Raw genomic sequence first — 23,510 nt, 5'->3', positions numbered from 1 at the left:
TTTTGGGGTGAATGTGTATTTTGGGGTGAATAATTGGAAAGTGTATTTTGGGGTGAATATGTAGAATGTGTATTTTGGGGTGAATATGTAGAATGTTTATTTTGGGGTGAATATGTAGAATGTGTGTTTTGGGGTGAATGTGTATTTTGGGGTGAATATGTAGAATGTGTATTTTGGGGTGAATAATTGGAAAGTGTATTTTGGGGTGAATATGTAGAATGTTTATTTTGGGGTGAATATGTAGAATGTGTGTTTTGGGGTGAATGTGTAGAATGTGTATTTTGGGGTGTAGTACCCCTGTAATGGCACACTGGTGATATAGAACACTCACTTCAACTGATTTCTAGCTTCAGCTCCTGTAATAAAAAGTAGTAAACTATAATTAGAAGGGCAGAGGGCGTGGGGGGGGCGTGGTTAGATAATTAGTAGCAGCGTTGACGGGACTTGAGTCTTGGAGCTGTGGGCGTGTTTGCGCCTGTAGGGCGTGTCATTGTAGAGCATGTGGGCGGGGCAGGCCTAGCGGAGAAAGGAGGCAGAGAGGGAGTGGTTAGGAGGAGGCGTGGTTGGATAATTAGTAGCGGTGTCCTATCATATAGAGTCCCCCATCGGATAGTGTCCGCTGTGGCGTGGACTGGCTGAGCTGTGGGCGTGTTTTTTATACGTGTAGGGCGTGTCACCTTAGAGCCTGTGGGCGGATCAGGTCGCCGTGGAAAGAATGCAGTGTGGGAGTGGTCTATCAGAGGGCGTGGTTAGGTAACTATTAGCAGCGTGGACTGCCCTCGAGTCTTTGGAGCTATGGGCGTGTTTAAACACTTAGGGCGTGTTATTACAGAGGCTGTGGGAAACGATGAAGCGTGCAGGGTAGTAGTAATAAGTAAGGGGCGTGGTTACGTTGATGGGCGTGGTTAGACGTTTAGTGACAGCGTGGACCAGCCGAGTCTAGGGAGATGTGGGCGTGTCATTGTAGAGCCTGTCAGGTCAGCGGGAACGAATGCAGGGGTGGGAGTGGTCTATGAGCGGGCGTGTCATTGTGGAGCCTGTAGGCGGATCGGTCCGCGGTGAAAGAATGCAGTGTGGGAGTGGTCTATGAGGAGGCGTGTTATTGTACAGCCAGTGGGCGGATCAGGTCCGCGGGGAAAGAATGCAATGTGGGAGTGGTGTATGCGGGGGCGTGTCAGTGGCTGTGCTGGCAGTGCGGTGGTGATGGCGGTGTGTGTGCTCCTCTCCGGGGTTCTCGTTGCCCTCCTGGCGGTGGGGGATCCGCTGGCCGCCCCCCTGGAGCCCTATGACTTTCTGTACGATAGCGGGGTGGAGGCGTATTACCGCTCCGACTGGCCCTCCGTCATCCTGAACATGGAGAAGGCGCTGCGGAACCGGGATCTGGTCCGCCGGTACCGCATCTCCTGCAGCGCGCAGTGTGCCTCCGCCGGAGACTTGTCGGGGCAGCCCCAGGGGGCGGGGGCCGTGCAGGGACCTGAGCTTCTTCCAGAGGGTGCTGGAGCGGGCGGGATGTCTGCGCCGGTGTGAGGAGGAGCGGATCGGAGCCCGGCTGTGCACTATGTGATCGGGGAAGAGCTGGAGCTGGAATTCAGGAAGAGGAGTCCCTATAACTACCTCCAGGTGGCCTACTTCAAGGTACAGCCTGGGCCCCCCCCCCATCATCATAAGTACAGCCAGGGACCCCCGATAACCCCCCCATCATCAGTCCAGCCAGGGGCCCCGATAACCCCCCATCATCATCAGTCCAGCCAGGGGCCCCGATAACCCCCCCCATCATCAGTCCAGCCAGGGACCCCCGATAACCCCCCCATCATCAGTCCAGCCAGGGACCCCCGATAACCCCCCCATCATCAGTCCAGCCAGGGACCCCCGATAACCCCCCCCCATCATCAGTCCAGCCAGGGACCCCCGATAACCCCCCCCATCATCAGTCCAGCCAGGGGCCCCCCGATAACCCCCCCCATCATCAGTCCAGCCAGGGGCCCCCCGATAACCCCCCCATCATCAGTCCATCCAGGGGCCCCCCGATAACCCCCCCCATCATCAGTCCAGCCAGGGCCCCCCGATAACCCCCCCCATCATCAGTCCAGCCAGGGGCCCCCCGATAACCCCCCCCCACATCATCAGTCCAGCCAGGGGCCCCCGATAACCCCCCCCACATCATCAGTCCAGCCAGGGGCCCCCGATAACCCCCCCCACATCATCAGTCCAGCCAGGGGCCCCCGATAACCCCCCACATCATCAGTCCAGCCAGGGGCCCCCGATAACCCCCCCCACATCATCAGTCCAGCCAGGGGCCCCCGATAACCCCCCCCACACATCATCAGTCCAGCCAGGGGCCCCCGATAACCCCCCCACACATCATCAGTCCAGCCAGGGGCCCCCGATAACCCCCCCCACACACCATCAGTCCAGCCAGGGGCCCCCGATAACCCCCCCCCACACATCATCAGTCCAGCCAGGGGCCCCCGATAACCCCCCCCCACACATCATCAGTCCAGCCAGGGGCCCCCGATAACCCCCCCCCCCACACATCATCAGTCCAGCCAGGGGCCCCCGATAACCCCCCCCCACATCATCAGTCCAGCCAGGGGCCCCCGATAACCCCCCCCCCACATCATCAGTCCAGCCAGGGGCCCCCGATAACCCCCCCCCACATCATCAGTCCAGCCAGGGGCCCCCGATAACCCCCCCCACATCATCAGTCCAGCCAGGGGCCCCCGATAACCCCCCCCCACATCATCAGTCCAGCCAGGGGCCCCCGATAACCCCCCCCCACATCATCAGTCCAGCCAGGGGCCCCCGATAACCACCCCCCCACCATCAGTCCAGCCAGGGGACCCCCGATAACCCCCCCCCCACATCATCAGTCCAGCCAGGGGCCCCCGATAACCCCCCCCCCACATCATCAGTCCAGCCAGGGGACCCCCGATAACCCCCCCACATCATCAGTCCAGCCAGGGGACCCCCGATAACCCCCCCACATCATCAGTCCAGCCAGGGGCCCCCGATAACCCCCCCCCCACATCATCAGTCCAGCCAGGGGCCCCCGATAACCCCCCCCCCACATCATCAGTCCAGCCAGGGGCCCCGATAACCCCCCCCCCCACATCATCAGTCCAGCCAGGGGCCCCCGATAACCCCCCCCCCCCACATCATCAGTCCAGCCAGGGGCCCCCGATAACCCCCCCCCCCCACATCATCAGTCCAGCCAGGGGCCCCCGATAACCCCCCCCCCCCCACATCATCAGTCCAGCCAGGGGACCCCCGATAACCCCCCCACATCATCAGTCCAGCCAGGGGACCCCCGATAACCCCCCACATCATCAGTCCAGCCAGGGACCCCCGATACCCCTCCCCCCCATCCCGTCATCACTCTGCATGTTCCATACTTGGACAGCATCTTTTTCAGCAGGTCTTTCATTATGCCTTTTTTTAAAGGGCACCTTCACTAAATTCTGCACCCTTATGTTCTTGTACTCTTGTACTCATCTTCTTCCCCCTTTTTTTTTATTGATTTATTTATTTTTTTTAATTTTTTTTTATTTTTTTAGAGCGCTTAGGCAAAAATGACGTCCCGCATCCAAGGTCTCCCAGAATACCCATGTCACATCCCAGGAGACCTCGGGGGGACCTGGCTGCGCCCCTTTTTCTGGTGCCAATTCCTCTAATTCATGCAACTCTTCCCTTTATGACAGGGATTTGTGCGCCAAATTCATATAGTGGCGTTTTGACTTTGTGGCGCACTGCCTGTGCCAAATTCAAAATAAAATTACCGGCGGTCTGCATCTTACCAAAGTGGAGGTAATAAAGGCTGACTCTTGAGAAGCTGGCTCAAAGTGTCTTGACTCGCCTGCGTTCTAAAAGTGGCGCAGGGTGCGTCCAATTTAAGTAAGAAGTTCTTGCCACGGATTTGTTGCAGGCTGTGCCACTTTTAGGCTGCGTTCACCAGCAGCCAGAAGTGCAATGATTCTGCCCAGGGTTTCAAACCGCTGCCAAACGCGGGACACGTTTATGAATAGTGTTGCAAGGTAAATCACGCTGCAGTCGCATCGTTCTGCGCTTGACGCTCAAAAAAAAACGCGCTTCTTGTGGGCAACAGCGGCGTGCATTGTGATTTGTCGTCTGATGCTCGCAATCGGATGTGAAGACCACATAAGGGACACTTACACAAAATCTGTCTGCAGCAGACTTTTTGGATTCACGGAGAGTGTCATCAGGGGGCCGCCAACTAAAATCCGTAAGAGATGGCCGGCCTCCTGATGACATCACATAGAAGATGGCGATGTGAAAACCGTTTTTTGTAATATATTGTGTGTGTATATATGTATAACTATAATGTGTGGGACAATGCTGGATTCACTGAGCAGAACAAGTATGAAGGGGTTAAGTACTAATTTACCCCCCTGGTAGGGGGGTTAACTTGCTCTTTAACCTCTTGGCGTCTCCTGGCCCTTTAAGATTTTTCCGATTCCCGAGAGGTGGGGCGGGGTTTAAGACCACGTGACCACCGTGATTGGCACATGATCCAAAAAACTCCCAATCATAAGGAGCGATCGGGAGCTTTTCAGTTACACAGTAACTGTGCCTGGCACATGCTCTTGGCACAGGTGTATGGGCAGCGATTCACGCAAATATGTGGCCCCCCCCCCCCCCCCGAGGGGCCACATATTGGTGTATGGCCCACTCATACCAGAACATGGTGTGGGAAAGGTGCGTTTACGTGTGCATTCATCGCCTGGGAGCGCACTGCTCCTCTTAGGTTTGCGTGTGCCATTAATTGCATCCCAAATGCGTCCAACGAACGCTTTTGCAACCTCTGAAATGCACAGTACTGTGCAGTTTAATTAGGGTGTAATATTTAAAAGTTGAACCTGCGATACTTTTTGCACGCTCCCACGCATTTAGCAGCCCATTGAATGGGGGAGAAGGAGCGGAGGATCAGGTAAGTAAACCTGCTTTACTTACCCCCCCACCCCCCAAATGAGCAGTGAAGTGTGGGTGCAGCCCAACTGCAATGGAGGACTTGAAGTTTTTCTGGAAATTAGCTCTCACTTTTACAAAAACGTAAAAAATAAAAAGTTTTTTTTTTTTTTTTTGGAGATCCTGCCAGGTGCAGTACTCTGACAACCCTGAGCCACCACCTAACAATTGGCATCAGCGTTGTCAGCCAGCCCTGTGAGCCGCTTCCCTTGCTTGTTGGGTTGCTTATCTGATGGATCAAATAGGTGGCTTAAGGAGGACATCCAGCAGGGTGACAACACTGCTGATGATTGGGAGGTGGTAGCTCAGCGTTGTCACCGGGGAAGAAACTTTGTAAGAGATTAATTGGGAAAATGGGGGGGGGGGGGGGGGAGGATTTTCTTAAGAGAAGTTCGGGGATTTTAATTATTTTTTTCTCAAAATCATACTTATCTAGGTGGATGCTGCATTCAGATGCAGCATCCACCTAGGAGAGTATGACTTTGAGAAAAAAAAAAATCAGACTCGAAGAGAACTGAGCGATCAAACACCGCCGATCGCTCGGGTTCCAGAGCTCCGTAAGCAGAAAGGGGGGTGGGAGCAGCTGGCTCGGGCTCTCGGCAGTTTGCTGAGAGGCTTAGCCAGGTGCCGGTCCAGTATTGTGGGCGGATCATGACTTTATTGTCACGATCTTGCCTGAGCCTGCACCGGCTCTGTGATGTCAGCCCACTGTCGGGTCACAGACGTGCAGGATGAACTGTGACCCATAAGGAAAGTACAGCCATATGAGCCTTGGCCCCTTTCACACTGCCATGACTTGAAAATCATGCAATTTTGCCGCAATTTTGCAGATGCCAGAGTATCCGGTGGAGTCCCAGTCCAGCATTGGCTTGTGCTGGCCATACATAGCGATTTTTATATACAATCCTATTGTGGATCAATTTACTGTTTTTTAGGAGAAAAGTATGATCAGAAGATCAAGTCATATCACTCTACTATTGATCAATTTTTTGTTGTTGATCCAGACTGATCAGAATACTTCTGTCATTGATCCGCTTTGCTCAGATTGATTGATGGAGCAGTATGTGTATTTTCAGTAATTTTATAGATTCCATCACTTTTTTTTTTTTTTTTTTGTATGAAGAATCGTGTGATCAGATCTGTGTGTGTGTGTGTGTGTGTCACCAATACACAAACTTCTATAGATTCATTACTCTGATGTGCTTTGCCTGTTGAATGGAACTTTTTTGTTTTTGCACATCAGATGTGTGATTGGTCAGTTCTGGGAGGACAACAAGTCCCAGACAGCGACAGCTTGCCATGGCAGCGGATCTGCTGCTTGTCCCGCTCAGTGTATTGGGCGGTGATGGCCCAGGTGTGCAGAGTTCAGACAGCTGTGATTGTGGAGTTGTAGAAGAGAACGCTGGCTGCATCTTTAGACTTCCCTCCCCCATCAGTGCCACGTAGTGAGGTGGGGAATCCTCCGTCACTTCTCCCAGGAATGTCTCACTGCAGCGAGATCTCACTTCCCCCGACTCCCTGCATTCCCTATGTGCCTGACACTGGAGAATGATGATTATTATTCTGGATTACCTCCCGTGTGTATGATATACGTAATAGTGTAAAGTCTGCGTCCCTTCTATACAGCGCAATCTCATCATTTAATATTCATTTCTATGACCTTTCTATAGATGTGGGGCGGTTGCTGCTCCAAAGAAGTAAAGCAAACCAATCACATGCAGGCTTATACTGGGGGAAAAAATAAATAAATAAAATAAATAAATAAAATAAGTATATATATATATATATATATATATATATATATATATATATATATATATATATACATACATACATACATACATACATACATACATACATACATACATACATACATACATACACACATACACACACACACACACATTTATTTAGTTTTTTATTTTAACCACTTGCTTAACAGGCACTTGCACCCTCTTCCTGCCCAGGTCAATTTTCAGTTTTCAGCACTGTCACCCTTTGAAAGACAATTGCGCGGTCATGCAGCACTGTACCTAAATGGAATTTTTTTTTTTTTTTGTGGGAAAAAAATAGAGCTTTCTTTGGGTGGTCTTTTAATCACTACTGTAGTACTGGTACTTTTTTTTTTGTTTGTTTTTTTTTTTATTTTTTTTAGTTTTGTTATAGAATTTTTCTCTCCTCTACTGGTGGGCACTGATCAGGAAGCACTAATGAGGCGGCACTGGTAGGCAGTACTAATTAGTGTCACTGATGAGGCACTGATAGGGTGGCACTGGTTAGCAGCGCTGGTGGGTACTGAGGGGACTGATGATGATATATAATTACACAGTATCTCACAACCAGTGTTTGCTCATTTTCCTTTTTTAATAGGTCTATCTAGTTATATCTTCCTGTATAACGCCATCCCAAGTGGTGTATTTTGTATATATGTATGTATGTATGTATGTATGTATATGTATATATATATATGTGTATATATATATATATATATATATATATATATATATATATATATATATATATATATATATATATTCTTGCTCTCTATCACAAAAGTGAGTACACCCCTCACGTTTTTTTTTTTTTTTTTTTTTTTTTTTTTTTTTATATTTTCTTCTATCTTCTCATGTGACAACACTGAAGAAATGACACTTTGCTACAATGTAAAGTAGTGAGTGTACAGCTTGTATAACAGTGTCAATTTTCTGTCCTCTCAAAATAACTCAACACACAGCCATTAATGTCTAAACCACTGGCAACAAAAGTGAGTACGCCCCTAAGTGAAAATGTCCAAATTGGGCCCAAAGTGTCAATATTTTGTGTGGCCACCATTATTTTCCAGCACTGACTTAACCCTCTTGGGCATGGAGTTCACCAGAGCTTCACATGTTGCCACCAGAGTCCTCTTCCACTCCTCCATGAGGACATCACAGAGCTGGTGGATGTTAGAGAGCTTGCGCTCCTCCACCTTCCATTTGAGGATGCCCCACAGATGCTCAGTAGATTTTAGGTCTGGAGACATGCTTGGCCAGTCCATCACCCTTACCCTCAGCTTCTTTAGTAAGGCAGTGGTCATCTTGGAGGTGTGTTTGGGGTCATTATCATGTTGCCCTGCAGCCCAGTCTCTGAAAGGAGGTGATCATGCTCTGCTTCAGTATGTCACAGTACATGTTGGCATTCATGGTTCCCTCAATGAACTGTAACTCCCCAGTGCTTGACTGTAGGCAATACACACTTGTCTTTGTACTCCTTACCTGTTCGCTGCCACACACTTGACACCATCTGAACCCAATAAGTTTTATCTTGCTATCATCAGACCACAGTAATCCATGTCCTTAGTCTGCTTGTCTTCAGCAAACTGTTTGTGGGTTTTCTTGTGCATCATCTTTAGAAGAGGCTTCCTTCTGGGACGACAGCCACACAAACCAATTTGATGCAGTGTGTGGCGTATGGTCTGAGCACTGACAGGCTGACCCCCCACCCCTTCAACCTCTGCAGCAATGCTGGCAGCACTCGTACGTCTATTTCCCAAAGACAGCCTCTTGGATATGACGCTGAACACATGCAATCAACTTCTTTGGTCAACCATGGTGAGGCCTGTTCTGAATGGAACCTGTCCTGTTAAACCGCTGTATGGTCTTGGCCACCATGCTGCAGCTCAGTTTCAGGGTCTTGGCAATCTTTATACCTAGGCCAGGGGTCTCCAAACTTTCTAAACAAAGGGCCGGTTTACTGTCCTCCAGATTTTAGGGGGGCCGGACTGTGGCCATTGGGAGTAGAAAAGGTTTTGTCTCAATGGGAGTAATTGTGCCCCATCATTAATGTCAGTGGGAGGAATTGTGTCCCATTGTTGGCATCACTTGGAGGAATTGTCCCCTATCGTTGATGTTATTGGTGGTGTCTTTGGAAGAAATTGTTCCCCATTGTTGGTGTGATCCGGAAGAATTGTGCCCAATCATTGGTGTCAATGGGGGAAATTGTGCCCCATTGTTGGAATCACTTGGAGGAATTGTCCCCTGTCATTGGAAAAAATTGTTCCCCATTGTTGGCGTCATTGGGGCAATTTTGCCTCCTCATTGGTGTCTTTGGGCCCCATTATTAGTGTCATTGGGAGAAAATGTGCCCCATTGTTGGCATCATCGAGGGGGGGAATAGTGCCCCATCTTGGTGTAATTGGGAGAAATTGTGTCCCTTCATTGGTATGAGTGGTGGTGGGGGAGATTATGTCCCATTGTTAGTATCAGTGGATGAAACATTCAAGGAAGCAAGCAAAGGGCCACATCTGGCCCCCGGGCCACAGTTTGGGGACCCCTGGCCTAGGCCATCTTTAGGTAAGGCAACAATTCTTTTTTTTTTTTTTTTTTTTTTTTTTCCAGATCCTCAGTTCTTTGCCTTGAGGTGGCATGTTGAACTTCCAGTGACCAGTATGAGAGAGTGAAAGCGATAACGCCAAATTTAACACACCTGCTCCCCATTCACACCTGAGACCTTGTAACACTAAAGAGTCACATGACACCGGGGAAGGAAAATGGCTAATTTGGCCCAGTTTGGACATTTTCACTTAGGAGTGTACTCACTTTTGTTGCCAGCGGTTTAGACATTAATGGCTGTGTGTTGAGTTATTTTGATGTGACAGCAAATTTACACTGTTATACAAGCTGTATACTCACTACTTTACATTGTAGCAAAGTGTCATTTCTTCACTGTTGTCACATGAAAAGATGGAAGAAAATATGTTCAAAAACACGCGTTTCGGCCATAGGCCTTCATCAAAAGCAAGCTTTTGAAGGCCTAAGGGCAAAACGCGTCAACATTTTTTGGATGATGTTATTGCTGTAATGCTTAAATATTTTCTATGGAGAAGCTGTTGAGTTGCCAGCCTGTACTTTCTATGGCTCTAGTATGGTGGAACATATGAATGCATAGGACATGAGTTGCAGTGCCATTAATTCCAAATGGCACCCCACGCATCTCCAGAATGCATGCTGCTGCTGCATTGCACCTCCTAAATGCACGCGCTTGTTCTGTGTGTTGGCCATATATGAGCGATCTTTCTATTCCTTCATTCGTGCTATTGGTGTGAATAGACAGATCTTCTGTTGCTGGTTATCGGATTCTGTCAGCCTCGGCCTGCCGCTGTCAGAATACAAGAACCAGGGGCTGCAGCTCTTTGGAGTGTTTTTGTTTTAATAACTGTTCTCTCCATGGAATGATGGATCCCAATATTTTGTATGTTTGTATTTTTCAGATCCACAAACTAGATAAGGCTGTGGCGGCAGCTCACACATTCTACGTGGGAAACCCCGATCACATGGAGATGCGGCAGAACTTGGAGTATTACAAGATGATGGAGGGCGTGTCAGAATCCGACTTCAAAGACTTGGAAGCCAAGCTGCATATGGTGAGTATAAAGCAGGCCGGGCCCCGTATAGGTCCCAGGAATGCAGAGGTGGGATTAGTAATGTTTGCACCTCAGTGGGTTTGGTTGGCCATTCCATGCCCCGGCCTCGGAACATGAAAACATGTTGTTTCCGGGTCAGTGGCTGCATTATGTGCCGGCTGTTTAGTCGGGGCTCTTTCTATAGACGGGACACTTGGAAATGAAAAACTTAGCAATAAAGGAGAACTCCATCTTCAATCGTCTGTCACAATCACTTGTGTGCAAGAATCTGACCACCTGCAAAATCCCTCGTACCGTTTCTTATGTGGGTGTTCTAGGCCATGGTGTCTGTCTTCTGGTGGCCATACAGCAGTGCTTCTCCATGCCTGTCCTCAGGGCCCACTAACAGGCCAGGTTTTATGTATTACCTTGTGGAGATGCAGACTAGAATACTGCAATCACTGAGCAGAAAATTATCTCGCCTGTGATGTATTTCAGTTATCTTGCAAACCTGGCCTGTTAGGCCTGATTCACACCTATGCATTTTTAGTGCTTTTTCCGATTTGCGCTACAGTGCATTTAACATGGTTTTCTATGGAACACGTTCTGTAGTGCAAATATGCTAAAAGCACTAAAAATGCATAGGTTTGAATTAGGCCTAACAAGCCAGGTTTGCAAGATAACTGAAATTCATAACGGGTGATATCATTTGCTGCTCAGTGATTGCAGTATTCTAGTCTGAGTCTCCCCGAGGTAATACATAAAACCCGGCCTGTTCAATAAATGATGACCTTCTTTGATCAATCTCTGATTATTCTTATCCAATCTAATCCCATCCAATCTACAGTTGACAAACTATTCAATCAATATGCTAAGCACAGAGGAAGTGTATTTCAATCAGTTATTAAAAAGGAACTAGAATCTGCTTATATAATTTGTAATAAAAACATCTTTGCCATTCTGAAGCTTCCCGCCAACCACTTTGCATATTATTTTATATATACTGTTATTCTGTACTTGCCAAATATGCTGCAGAAATCTCCCTCCACTGAGTCTGGCCGCATCCGTTTTATCGGTGAGCAGCTGAAGCTGCTGCCTGTTCGCTTCCTGGATTTACACAGACACGCCCCCAGCTCTGCAGCTCTCATTGGCCCTCTTATGACTCATCCACCCTCCCTTCCTTGCAAACTATCACTAGAGAGAGCTGTGCATGATGTCATAAGCTTTTAGGCTTTTTTCCCCCAGACAAGAAACAGGAAGTGGGCTGTATAAGGTATTTGCTGGCAGAAAAAAAAATGTTTTATGATCCAAAGTTAAAACAACAAGGACAGAAGATTTAATAGATGGAAAGATGAAAAAAATGACTAAGATACAATAGTAAGTTATCAATCGCATCCGTTTCTAACACATAATTGTATAATCTGTCCATGAATATGATTGCATTACAATTGATTAAAGTCTTGCAGCGCTGCAGATCGGTGCAAAATAACTGATACATTTGCATTCAATCTAAATCGATCAGAAGGGAAGTTTTGGCTACTCCACTGTTTGCAGATCATATCTCACACAGGTGTTGATTTACTAAAACTGGAGAGTGCAAAATCTGGTGTAGCTTTGCATAGAAACCAATCGGCTTCCGCGTTTTTATTCGTATTTTTATTTTTTGTCATCCTAACCGCTTGCCGACCAGCCGCCGTTGTTATACTGTGGCAGGTCGGCTCGTTCCCGCAAATTGCTGTAGCTGTAAATCGGTCTTTTTTAACAGCTAAAGCAGGCGCGCCTGCTGCACGGCTGGGGAGCTGATGCGCATGGCCGGTGGACGCGATGTCAGCCGGCCACCCGCGGTCAATCCACACTGCAGAGAGCCATAACGGGGATCTGTCAATGTAAACAAACAGTTCCCCATTCTGTCAGGGAAGAACAGAGTGATCGTCTGTTCCTAGTGATTAGGAACAGCTCTCTCCCTTTTGTGCAAACCAATCAATATACGCTTATTGCGATATAGAAGATGGATATCATCTCTATTATATATATATATATATATATATATAATTTTTTTTTTTTTTTTTTATTATTATCCTTGTATTTTTGGTAAAAAAAAAGAATGTATACAATGGCCTAAACTGATGAAAAATGTGTTTTTTTTTTTTTTTTTTTTTTTCTTTCTGGATATTTATTATAGCAAAAAATAAAAAAATATATTGTTTTTGTTATAGCGCAAAAAATAGTTTTTTTGATTGTTTTTACTGGTAATGGCGGCGATCTACAATTCATTTTTTTTGGGAACTGCGACATTGTGGCGGACAAATCTGACCCCAAATTACACATTTTGGGGACGAGTGACATTATTACATTGTTCAGTGCATTTTATTTTATTTTTTATTTTTTTATAGCGCTAATCGATGTAAAACTGGCAGGGAATGGGCTTAACACTAGGAGAGCGATCAAGGGGTTAAATGTGTTCCCTAGTTGTGTTCTAACTGTAGGGGGATGGGCTAACTGAAACATGAGAGATCAATGCACCCCATTGCTGGGAGCAGTAGATCTGTCATGTCGTCTGGCAGAATGGGGAATCTCCTTGTTTACATAGGCATATCCCCGTTCTGCCGTTGTATACCGTGATCGTAGGCCACCGGGACCAGCTCCCGCTGCACGCCCGATATCCTGCTTTTATGGCCTCATGTACAGGTAAGTCAGTTTGTGCAGGAGAGACATTCTGCAAACGTATATTGGCATGAGCCAAGTCAGCAAGTGGTTACATTTTAGTAAAAATGAGACGGTACTTGCAGAGTTAGATGGAAAAGCAGCATGTGCAAGCATGTAACGCTGCCTCACCATTATCACTTGGTGGGTATGATGATGTCGCCGGTCAAGCCCCGACCAATGCGATTTGTCATCAAACACCGTAGTTAGGAGAACAGGAGCACAACATTTTTTATGACATGTTAGTACAGCAGTGCTGACAAAAGATAGACTTGGATTCCCTATTGTCTGCCTCTCCATGATGTTCATTTGTGTTACTTGTAACCTGACAATGTATTTATTTTCTCTGCAGCAAGAGTACCGCAAGGGAGTCGGCCATTACACAGATGAGGAGTATGCCGTTTCCATTGTTCACTTTGAAAAAGCCTTGGAGGAATATTTTGTTGCAGACCTTGAATGTCGCAGTCTTTGCGAAGGACCCTATGACTATGAAGGTTACAACTACATGGATTATGCTGCAGATTTATTCCAGAGTATTACTGGTATGAACAGACTATATAGCATACATTATACTTCTTTCTAAGGTGTTAATTTTATCTAATAAGAACTCTAAATGAACCCAGGTCCTTGCCTCCAAAGGAGTTAAAACTGAATGTCCCTTTGGCACGCGTTTGCATATAGTAGGGCCTGTTTGGCTGAAAGCCAGTTCCCCCCCACCTATGCGTTTGACTGTGAGAGATAACCCAAGCAAAGAAGGAAAGAGCCTAGCAGTAAAAAGGGTCGCTGGTTCGAATCCCAACCATAAAACTACCTGCCTGGAGTTTGCATGTTCTGCTGGCGTGGGTTTCCTCCAGATAATCCGGTTTCCTCCCACGCTCCAAAGACATGCTGGTAGGTTAATTGGCTTCTGTCTAAATTGGCCTCAGTATATGAATGTGAGTTAGGGACCATAGATTGTAAGCTTCTTGAGGGTAGGTACTGATGTAAATGTACAATGTATATGTAAAGCGCTGTGTAAATTGACAGTGCTATACAAGTACCTTAAATAATAAAATCTGTATGTTCTTCATTATAATTATTTTAGCTGGTGCACTGGCAGGAAGTGTTGCAAGACCAGAATGCTGACTGCTTGCCCACTTTCCTGCTCATTAGAAATGTACCACTACACAGTGTAGAGAACATTTGGGACCCAGTTATATAAGGAAAAGAGACCATGTTGGTAAGGTTATAATTAAACCATAATGGACCATGTGACTGCTGTGGGACCTCCAAGCACCGGGGTCCAGAGTCGTCTTGCTACAATTTTTTTTATATGCAGGTAGCAGTTAGTTACTATTCAAAGACATAGTAATAATAGCTAAATTTGTATTCTCATTTGCATTCTGCAATCTTGTGACTTGAAGGACACTTCGTGAAAAGGGGAAGGAGAGCTCTCTAAACAGCTCTGGGCTTTACCACTACTACTGTCAGACTCTCTTAACATTCCTTGCTTAACAGAAGGGGAGAGCAGAGCTATAATGTCACCAGTGTGCTGCTTCTTCACCTTCCAATTACAGGCCAATTGAGGCAGTATCCTTATGCCTTAAAGGGGAGGGCCAGCTGATTTATTTTTTTAAAGTCAGCAGCCACAGTGTTTGTAGCTGCTGACTTTAAAAAAAAAAATTTTTTCAGCTGGCCCTCCCCTTTTAAAAGTGGTTGTAAACCCATGGGTGGGGGAAAAAAAAAAGCAACCTGCAAGGCAAAGGCATAATGAGCTATTATGCATATTCATACTAGCTCATTATGAATAACATACCTGAGAACGAACCCCCCGAAGCGGTCCTCCGTCTTCATGTCCGCCACTGCCATGGATCCCGGAGTGACTTCTGGGTCTCACTGCTCTGGCGCTGTGATTCGCCAGAGCAGCGATGACGTTGCGCATGGGAGCCGACACTCTCGGCATATCGCCTCGATCTGTGGCCTGCCCAGTGTGCCTGCGCGCCGCTGTCTACGACGCATGCGCCGTAGACAGCGGTGGCTGTCTTTTTGTAAATATCTCCTAAACCGTATAGGTTTAGGAGATATTTCTTGGACATACAGGTAAGCCTTAATCTAGGCTTACCTGTAGGTCAAAGTGGTTTGTAAGGGTTTACAACCACTTTAAGGCATAAGGATACTGCCTCAAACGCTTCAGCTGCTGACTTACTAAGTGCACTTACCTGTCCAGGGTGCCTGCGATGTCAGCTGACCCGTCTCTCGGGTACTGGCACCGCCATTCTATCTAAGGGAAACGGGCAGTGGAGCCTAGCCCGTTTCCTACTGTGCAACACACAGTTCCCAGAACACACCGCTCCCCATTCCCCAGAAGACAATGCGAGGAGAAGACTGAAGATCACCGCCGAGTAGGAAGAGGCAGATTAGGACGATCTGCCTAGCAACAGGCATTTTCTGTTAAGTTTGGAACATTTTAATGTAAATTTATATACCCCCTTCTTTTTTTTTTTTTTCTTCTTTTTTTTTTTTTTGGCCCTCCGCTTTAAGCGTTTTAGAGCCTAAGGCCGCGTACACACGGGCGGACTGTTCGCCCAACTTTGTCCGCTGAACAGTGTTTCAGCGGACAGTCCGCTCGTGTGTAGGCTTGTTCGACAAACTAAGTTTCGCGCATGCTCAGAAAGGATTTACATGGCGAAGCTTGCATTGCAGTGTATTGGACGTCGTATTTCTCGTCCCGTCGTACGTGCCGTTCACGTCATCGCGCACGCTTTCAGCGGACTGTTCGTTCATCGTGTGTGGTCAAGTCCGTTCATGCAAATTTTGAGTGGACTGTTTGTCGGATTGTTTGACGAACAAAGTTGGGCGAACAGTCCGCCCGTGTGTACGCGGCCTTACAATTGAATATTTTACGTTTTTTGTGGAGAAAGTCGCCGCAGTCTGCAAAAAAAAATTATTTGTCTGATGCCAAAGACCAGGCTATTCTTTTCTTGATGGTTCAGGAATACAGCTCCTAGATTTTGAGCAAATCCATCCTCTTGATCTCTTGGAAGATCCTCACAATGGAATCCAAATGGACAGGCTGAGGAGGAGTCCCGGACACCTTGTGGTACAGGACTTTTGCTTAAAAAAAAAAAAAAAAAAAAAAAAAAAAAAAAATCCATCTCTCCATTAAACCTGGAGTGTCACATAATCCATTATGAAAATAGTCATCGATTAATTTCATAATTGATTAGTTGTCAATTAATTCGTTGTTTCAGCCCCAATCACACAATCTGGTTGTATCTCCAGTGTTTATCATCCAATTGGGATTCAGTCATACAATACCACACCAGCACTTTACATCAACCATTAGGGAGGAACCAGAAGTCTTGCTGGAGCAAGAGAGGTGGAAAGGATTTTGTCTTGGGCAGAACTCTGCATCCCAGCCTTGTTTTGTAAGTCGCATTCCAGGCATGGGCAGTTGCCAGGATGTCTACCTCAACCAGCAGTGTTTTGGACCCAGAGGTCAGATGTTCCAGGGCCTTTGCATCAGGGGTTACATGGAGGGATGCCAGATGTGGGCCTCCAAGTTCAACAACAAACTGGGCTGGTTTGTCTCCAGATGTAAAGATCATATGGCAGGAGCAGTGGATGGTCTGGTGGCTCCATGTGATCAGTACAGCCTGATCTATGATTTTTCTCTTCTGAAATGCTTTTCTCATCTACTCTGCAGGATTGGAAAGAAGGGCATTCAGGTGTTACTTATAGCTCCAAATTGACCCAGATGGATTTGGTACTCCAACATGATTGAACTACTGACAGGTACTCCATAGGCTCTTCAGATCGATTGGGTCTCCTATCTCAAGGAGGGTTTTACCACCCTGCTTCGCCGCTGGCTTCAGGGGTGTTAAAGGAGAAGTCCATCCTGAGCTTGTTAGGCTAGGCTTCTCCTAAGGGTCACAGGAGCGCAGTTAGATTTGCATTCCTGTGACACGTTTTCAGCAGAGATTGGTCTGAAGTCCGCTCCCTGCTGACGTCACTGGAATCAGTCCAGGCACCGCGTCATCACGACAATGGACGTCTGGATTCGCCAGGTACCTGGACTGATACCCGTCTCAGCTGAGACAGGCGCTTCTCACACCTCCACAGCTCAGCGCTCTAGTGAGCATGGAGGAGAGATACTGACTGACAGGCGGTGGTCAGTGGCTCGGTTTTCAGTGCAGAAATGCCAGGGGACAGATGCAGCATCGGCCCAATGCTGCATCCACCTAGCTAAGTATGATTATGGGAAAAACCGGATTCCCATATTTCTCTCAAGAGAAAAAGGCCTCTTTGGGAGGGTTTGCCATCACACATGGAATTCATATTTTGCCTGGAGCAATGACAAAAAGTTTTACCCCAAGAAATACTTTGTGCGATGACTCCTGTAGTTTATGCAATTGGATCTGATCAATATTTGACCCTGTGGGGTTGATTTACTAAAGGCAGATAGACAATGCAGTTGCACTCAGCAAGACCATTTGCTCCAAAGCTTGGTAAATGAGCAGAAGCCCTGCTGATTTCCATCATCCAATCATGTGTAAGCAATAATGCTGTGTTTTTTTTTGTGATTTGGAATGGTGCCTGCAAAGGGGAACCATCTTCCCGCTCCACCATATCAAGGGCAGATCATCATCAAAATCTATGGCCTAAAATATAAAACTATCAAGGCACACTCTACTAGGCCTGTGAGTGCTTCCTGGGCTTTTCAGAATTGGGCATCTGTTTTGCAGATTTTCAAATCTGCCACCTGGTTCTCTGTTTTACATGTTCTAGAACATTTTACCAGATGGATGTTGAGGCGTCTACTGATTCCAGCTTTAAGCATAAGGTCCTTCAGCTAGCTCTTGAAGCTGCAGGCAGCCCCCAGTTTTTACTGCTTTCTTTTATGTGGGCTTTTAGGCAATTATTTTGCTGTGTAGCTCGCCCTTCTATTAGACTGCTTGGAAAATCCAATTAATCCGAGTTACTTTTTGATCCTGTGTCTCCTAGTGGTTATGCCTTATTAATGATTTTTTTTTTCCCCCTCCCATTGGCTGTCCGGTTTTCTTATGTAAGTGTCATATAACCCAGTTATCCCAGACATACTTCAGATCCTGTGTGCCCAATTATTAGGCAAGTGAGTATTTTGACCAAATCCTCATTTTATGCACATTGTCCAACTCCAAGCTGTATAAACTTGAATGCTTATTGGATTTAAGCATATCAGGTGATGTGTATTTGTGAAATGGGGGAGGATGTGACCTAAGGTGATCAACACCCTATATCAAGGTGTGCGTAATTCTGAGTCCGCTTCTTTTCCTCGGGCAAAATGGGCCAAACAAGAGATTTAACCAACTTTGAAAAGCCCAAAAGATTTAGGGATGCAGCATTCTTGAAATTTCTGATAAATTGGGGTGTGATCACAGAACCATCAAATGTTTTGTTGCAAATGGTCAACACGGTCATAAGAAACGTGTTGAGAGAGAAAAAAAGAAGCAAATGAACTGCCAAGAATTTGAGAAGAATAAAACCTGAAGCTACCACTCACCCATTATCCTCCAGTACTTTTGTATTCCAGAACTGAAACCTACCTGGAGTGCCCAGGAGTACGAGGTGTTCAGTGCTCAGAGACATGGCCAAGGTAAGGCTGAAATGCGACCACCATGGAACAAGGCACAGAAGATGAAACATCAAGACTGGGCCAAGAAATATCTGAAGACAGATTTCAAAGGTTTTATGGACTGATGAGATGAGTGACTCTTGACAGACCAGATGGATGGGCCTGTGGCTGGATCGGTAACGGGCACAGGAGCTCCGCTCTGCCTTGGGTGCCCCAAACTTTCTGCCAGTTTTTAGAAGACCCCTTTTTCAGGCAGAAGTACAGGAAAAAGTCTGCATCTTTCAAGAACACCATGATATTTATGCAGGACAATGCTCCATCACATGCATCGAAGTACTCTACTGTGTGGCTAGCCAGTGAAGGCCTTAGATAAAAGAATAATGACCTGTCAGCCTTCCCCCACCTGAACTAAACCCTATTGAGAACTTGTGGGCCCTTCTTAAACTGGAGTTTAACAGTGAAGGAAACCGGTACACCTCTCTGAACAGTGTCTGGGGAGGTTGTGGTTGCTGCTGCACGAAAAGTTGATTGTCGGTGGAACAAGAAACTGACAGATTCCATGAATGGAAGGCTTATGATTGCTATTGAAGAGAAGGGTGGCTGTATTGGTCACTGATTTATTTTTTGAAATGTCAGAAATGATTATTTTGTCAGGTTTTTTTTGTTCATTATTTATCTATCTCCACCATCTGATAGAGATATTCAATTATATAATTTCTCAGCAGCAGCATAAGCGCTTGGAGGGGTGGAGAAACAGCATTACACTGAACTTCCAAGTGAATGGCTTTTTAATCTAAAAAAGAAAAAAATGTTTTTACAGTAGGTACAAAGACCTCTTTTTCACATGATTGTTCTTAATGTGTTTGCCTAGAGTTCTGCTTTTAAATTACTATTAAACCCCCTGTTGGACTGTTTATTTAAATTATTTTGAGGTCGACATCCTATATTCTGTATGGTGCTTCAAATGTGTGCATTTCATGCAACTCCTTTTTATCCAGATTCCTTCTAGCCTTGGGTTAATCTCCCTAAGCCTGCTTGTCTTCTCTCTGAAATAATCCACATTATACAATGCAGCCATTATTAACATTATTATTTTAATTGGAGGTTCTGATATATTGTTGCTCCACTTGCTTATAAATGTTTGATTTTCGTTCTGCAAGTGCTCCTCTTAAATTGCAGTTTTGAAGCAGATGGGTTCTAAGAGCTGGATGACAACACAATTTCAGCATCCTGGATGCGTGTGTCTGGGGCGTTTTTTGAGGACTCCTCCTCCATTGGAATACATGTTAAACACTATCCATGCTTTTTGACGCACCAGCCCTAAAAATGTAGTCACAATATATTTCCAATCAGGTTGTAAAGGTAAACTTTGGAATATTGTGGGTGATGATGGGGTAGCTTCTAGTGCCTACAACTGTGTGTGTGTGTGTGTGTGTGTGTGTGTGTTTACCCTCATTAAGAGCCCGTTCACACCACATGCAGTCTAGTGCGTTTTTGATGCAGAAAAAAACGTATGCAAAAAAAAAGTAGGTTATATGATTTCTAATGGCATAGTTTACACCAGTGCGGTCAGTTCCAGGGCTTTCCAGTTCCAAAAAAAAAAAAAGTAGTACATGCTGCATTTTTTATTTTCTGTACTGGAACATGGTGGAATGCCTCAAATGTACCCGAACGCATCAAACGAACCAGACCCCAGTTCAGTGGATAAACTAGAAAATAAGTCAAGAAGAACCATCCGGAAACGCATCAAAAAAAATAAAATAAAAAAAAAAAAGCACCGGAACGACAAAATGCTCATGCCGAAACACAACTGAAACCAATCTGGAGTGCATTTTTAGCGGTGTGAACCAGACATAAAATCTATATTTTATAACGCTAAAGTATTGAAGTTGGAAATTAAGTTAAAGCTGAACTCCAGGCAAACTTAAATTCAGAGATGAAATGCAAGAGCTGTTTGATCTGACAATCAATTTATATTTTATGTCCATTCAGCCCTAAGATTTATACTGCCATGCCCCACAGCTTAGCTCTCTAGTAGGGTAGGGCGGACCTGAATTTTCTCTGCTGTAGTTCAGTCATCTTTGCTGGTCTTGTCTCTCCCACAGCCTGTGACAGTAAAAGTAGTGGCATACTGATGAGCTCCTCTGCCTCTATGCCCCCTCCTCCTATCCTCATACTCCTTAATAGCACACAAGCTCTACGGATTGGCTGATCTTCCTCTCCCATCTAAGCTCCACTATACAGGGCATTGAAAGAAGCTAATTCATGTACTCTTGCATTAAAGTATTTTTTTTTTTTTTTCACTTATATCTTTAACCTGTAATTTTAACTTAACCTTTTATGTCGCATGTTGTGTTGCAGATCATTATGTGCAGGTGATGAACTGCAGACAAGCTTGTGTCTCTGAACTGGCCACACCGCCCGGCAAAGAGAGGCCCATTGAAGATTTCCTCCCATCGCACTTCAACTACCTGCAGTTCGCCTACCACAGCAGTAAGTGGACCTTCTGCTTCCCAGGTTATCGACCTTGTAATGTAAAGGAGCTATGCCTGTGGGTCCACCTTGTAATGTAAATTAGCCGTGCCCGTGGGTCCACCTTGTAATGTAAAGGGGCCGTGGGTCTACCTTGCAGTGTAAATGAGCCATGGATATACTGTAACGTATGAGGGCTTGTTCACACCATGTCTGTTATGATGCGTTTTTCCTGTACATCAATGCACATGAACAGAAAATTGCGGTGGTGTTTTGTAGTAGGGGTGGGCGGAGCCTGATGAAAAAAACTGAGATTAGTTTCCATCTTTTTTGCAGTGAATTATTATTATTTTTTTTTTTTTTTTCACACTGGAGCCTGTAAAGCATTGCACCTGTGAAAAGCAGAACATGGAGGCAATGCCAGGCCCCTATAGACTGTTAGTACACTGTATGCCTGTACCTCCGATATGGGCAGGCAGTTACTCCATTGCAGGAAGAATCCATGAACTACAAGAGCACTCACCAGCGCCCTCACAGTTCATTAAGAACTACAAGCGTCGGCCATGGTGGCCAATGGTACTTGTAGTTCATTCATTCACAGAACTCTGCGAATGAATGATGTGGCTGTGCGGGCAAAGGATCTCCTTCCTGCTATCACACAGGGATGGGATTGGGAGGAGAGGAGGCAGGATCTGTAATATGTTTTGAAGGTGAACTTATCCTGTTAAGTAGTAAACAAAAAATAAAAATTTAATAAATGCCAACAAAAGTTCTGTCTCAAAAATGATATAAAATACATTTTTGTGTAAGATAGGGTTGCACCGATACCGAGTATTTGCACTCGTGCAAATGCTGGGATGCTACAACCAATACCTGGGCAGCCTCAGCCGCTTCTCCTCCTCCTCCTGCAGCTTTCAGGAAGATCGGACACTGCCCTCCCACCCCCACCCCTCCCAAAAAAAAAGAGAATTGTAAAAGTTCTAACATTGTAAAAAATAAATAAATTACTGACACTGCTGCATGTTGGTACAACTGTCACATGACATAAAAAAAAACAAAGTATTGGTAATTGGTCTTAAATTGGTATTGGTGCAACCCTAGTGTACACTATTGCATGACCAAGTAATGGTCAAACTATCCCACCACTGAAAACTAAAAAATGGGCTGGTCATGAAGGGGTGTACAGGCCAGTACTCAAGTAGTTGATGTATGCAAAGTCCAATTTTTTTTTTTTTTTTTTTTTTTTTTATTAGTACAAAGAAGGGAAGGGTTAAAACCATTTTCAGGTTGTTGTTTTTTTGTGGACTGTGGGGCTTTCTTTATGTTTTGTCCTGGAGACACCAAGGAAAATGGGAGGTAATCTCTCCAAAGTGAACAGAATTCCCATCCATTCACACTTGTGTGACTTATGTTACTTTGGACATCAAAGTCGCATGACAAGTAGCAGCCCATTTGTTTCAGTGGCACCCGTTCAAATCGCTGCGACTTTGAAAAGGTTCCTACACTACTTTTGATGCAACTTTGATCCAGAGCGTGTAAAGTCAGATCAAAATCACGCTGAAAATCATGTGACTTTGGAGTCATGTTAGTGTGAATTGAACCCGAGGGAGTTGTCACAAGAACAGGTGTCCCCCAATGTAAGATTTTTTTTATTTTTTGCCTTGGCTGTCCCTGGTGACAACGCTAAATTGTTGATTTTTTTTCCCCCTCGCTTTGTGTCTGTGTCGGCGTCATCCGGGCAAATGAAGGCATGATCTCTTCAGCATAAACACAGAACAATAGAAACCCAACAAAGGGTTCAACCCCCTCCCCACTCTATACAAAACTCAGAATAAAATGCCTTTGAATGTTGATGGAGGAATAATAAATTCCATGATCCTGGGTTGTGCTTCTCCAGGCAGTAATCATGTTGGGAACACTGTGGTCTCCACTGCTAACTGTTTGTGGCCCTTTACTGGTTCCCAGCTGAGAATTACACCAAAGCGATCGAATGTACGAAGACCTACCTATTGTTCCATCCGGCGGACGAGGTGATGAATCAGAATTTGGTGTACTACACCGCGGTCCTGGGGGAGGAACAAGCCGCTTTAATTCAACTCCGAGAAGTAAGTTTGCTGAAAATGCGAATTTTCATGTCTTCCATTTCTATAGTGGGCTTTTATTTCCATTCAGAATAGTTTCCTCCTTGTTGCCATTTTGCTGACGTTTACTTGAGTAATCAGATTGATTTAAAGCGGGAGTCGGCCGGGACTCCGCGTGTTTATTTTTTTTTATTTTTTTTTTTAAAGCCAGCAGCTACAAATACTGCAGCTGCTGACTTTTAAAATAGTGACACTTACCTGTTCAGCGCGCCCGCGATGTCGGCACCCGAAGCCGATC

General features: G+C 45.7%; 1 protein-coding gene across 1 annotated transcript in view; it reads left to right on the top strand.

Annotated features, from left to right (window-relative positions):
- Positions 1-1,162: 1,162 nt before the first annotated feature.
- Positions 1,163-23,510, top strand: part of P3H1 (prolyl 3-hydroxylase 1) — a 51,171-nt gene continuing 28,823 nt past the window's right edge. Inside the window, 7 exon segments of the mRNA XM_077457929.1 lie at positions 1,163-1,466; positions 1,468-1,541; positions 1,544-1,635; positions 10,232-10,384; positions 13,419-13,608; positions 21,021-21,152; positions 23,097-23,236. Of these exon segments, the coding sequence (XP_077314055.1) occupies positions 1,204-1,466; positions 1,468-1,541; positions 1,544-1,635; positions 10,232-10,384; positions 13,419-13,608; positions 21,021-21,152; positions 23,097-23,236 (1,044 nt within the window). The 5' untranslated portion in view covers positions 1,163-1,203.

The sequence above is a fragment of the Lithobates pipiens genome, unplaced genomic scaffold (genome assembly GCF_037356315.1).
Source record: "Lithobates pipiens isolate NorthernLeopardFrog02 unplaced genomic scaffold, aLitPip1_a1.2 Scaffold_27, whole genome shotgun sequence".
NCBI lineage: Eukaryota > Metazoa > Chordata > Amphibia > Anura > Ranidae > Lithobates > Lithobates pipiens.
The sequence above is the reverse complement of the archived record's forward strand: the minus strand, read 5'-3'. Positions and strand labels throughout refer to the sequence as shown.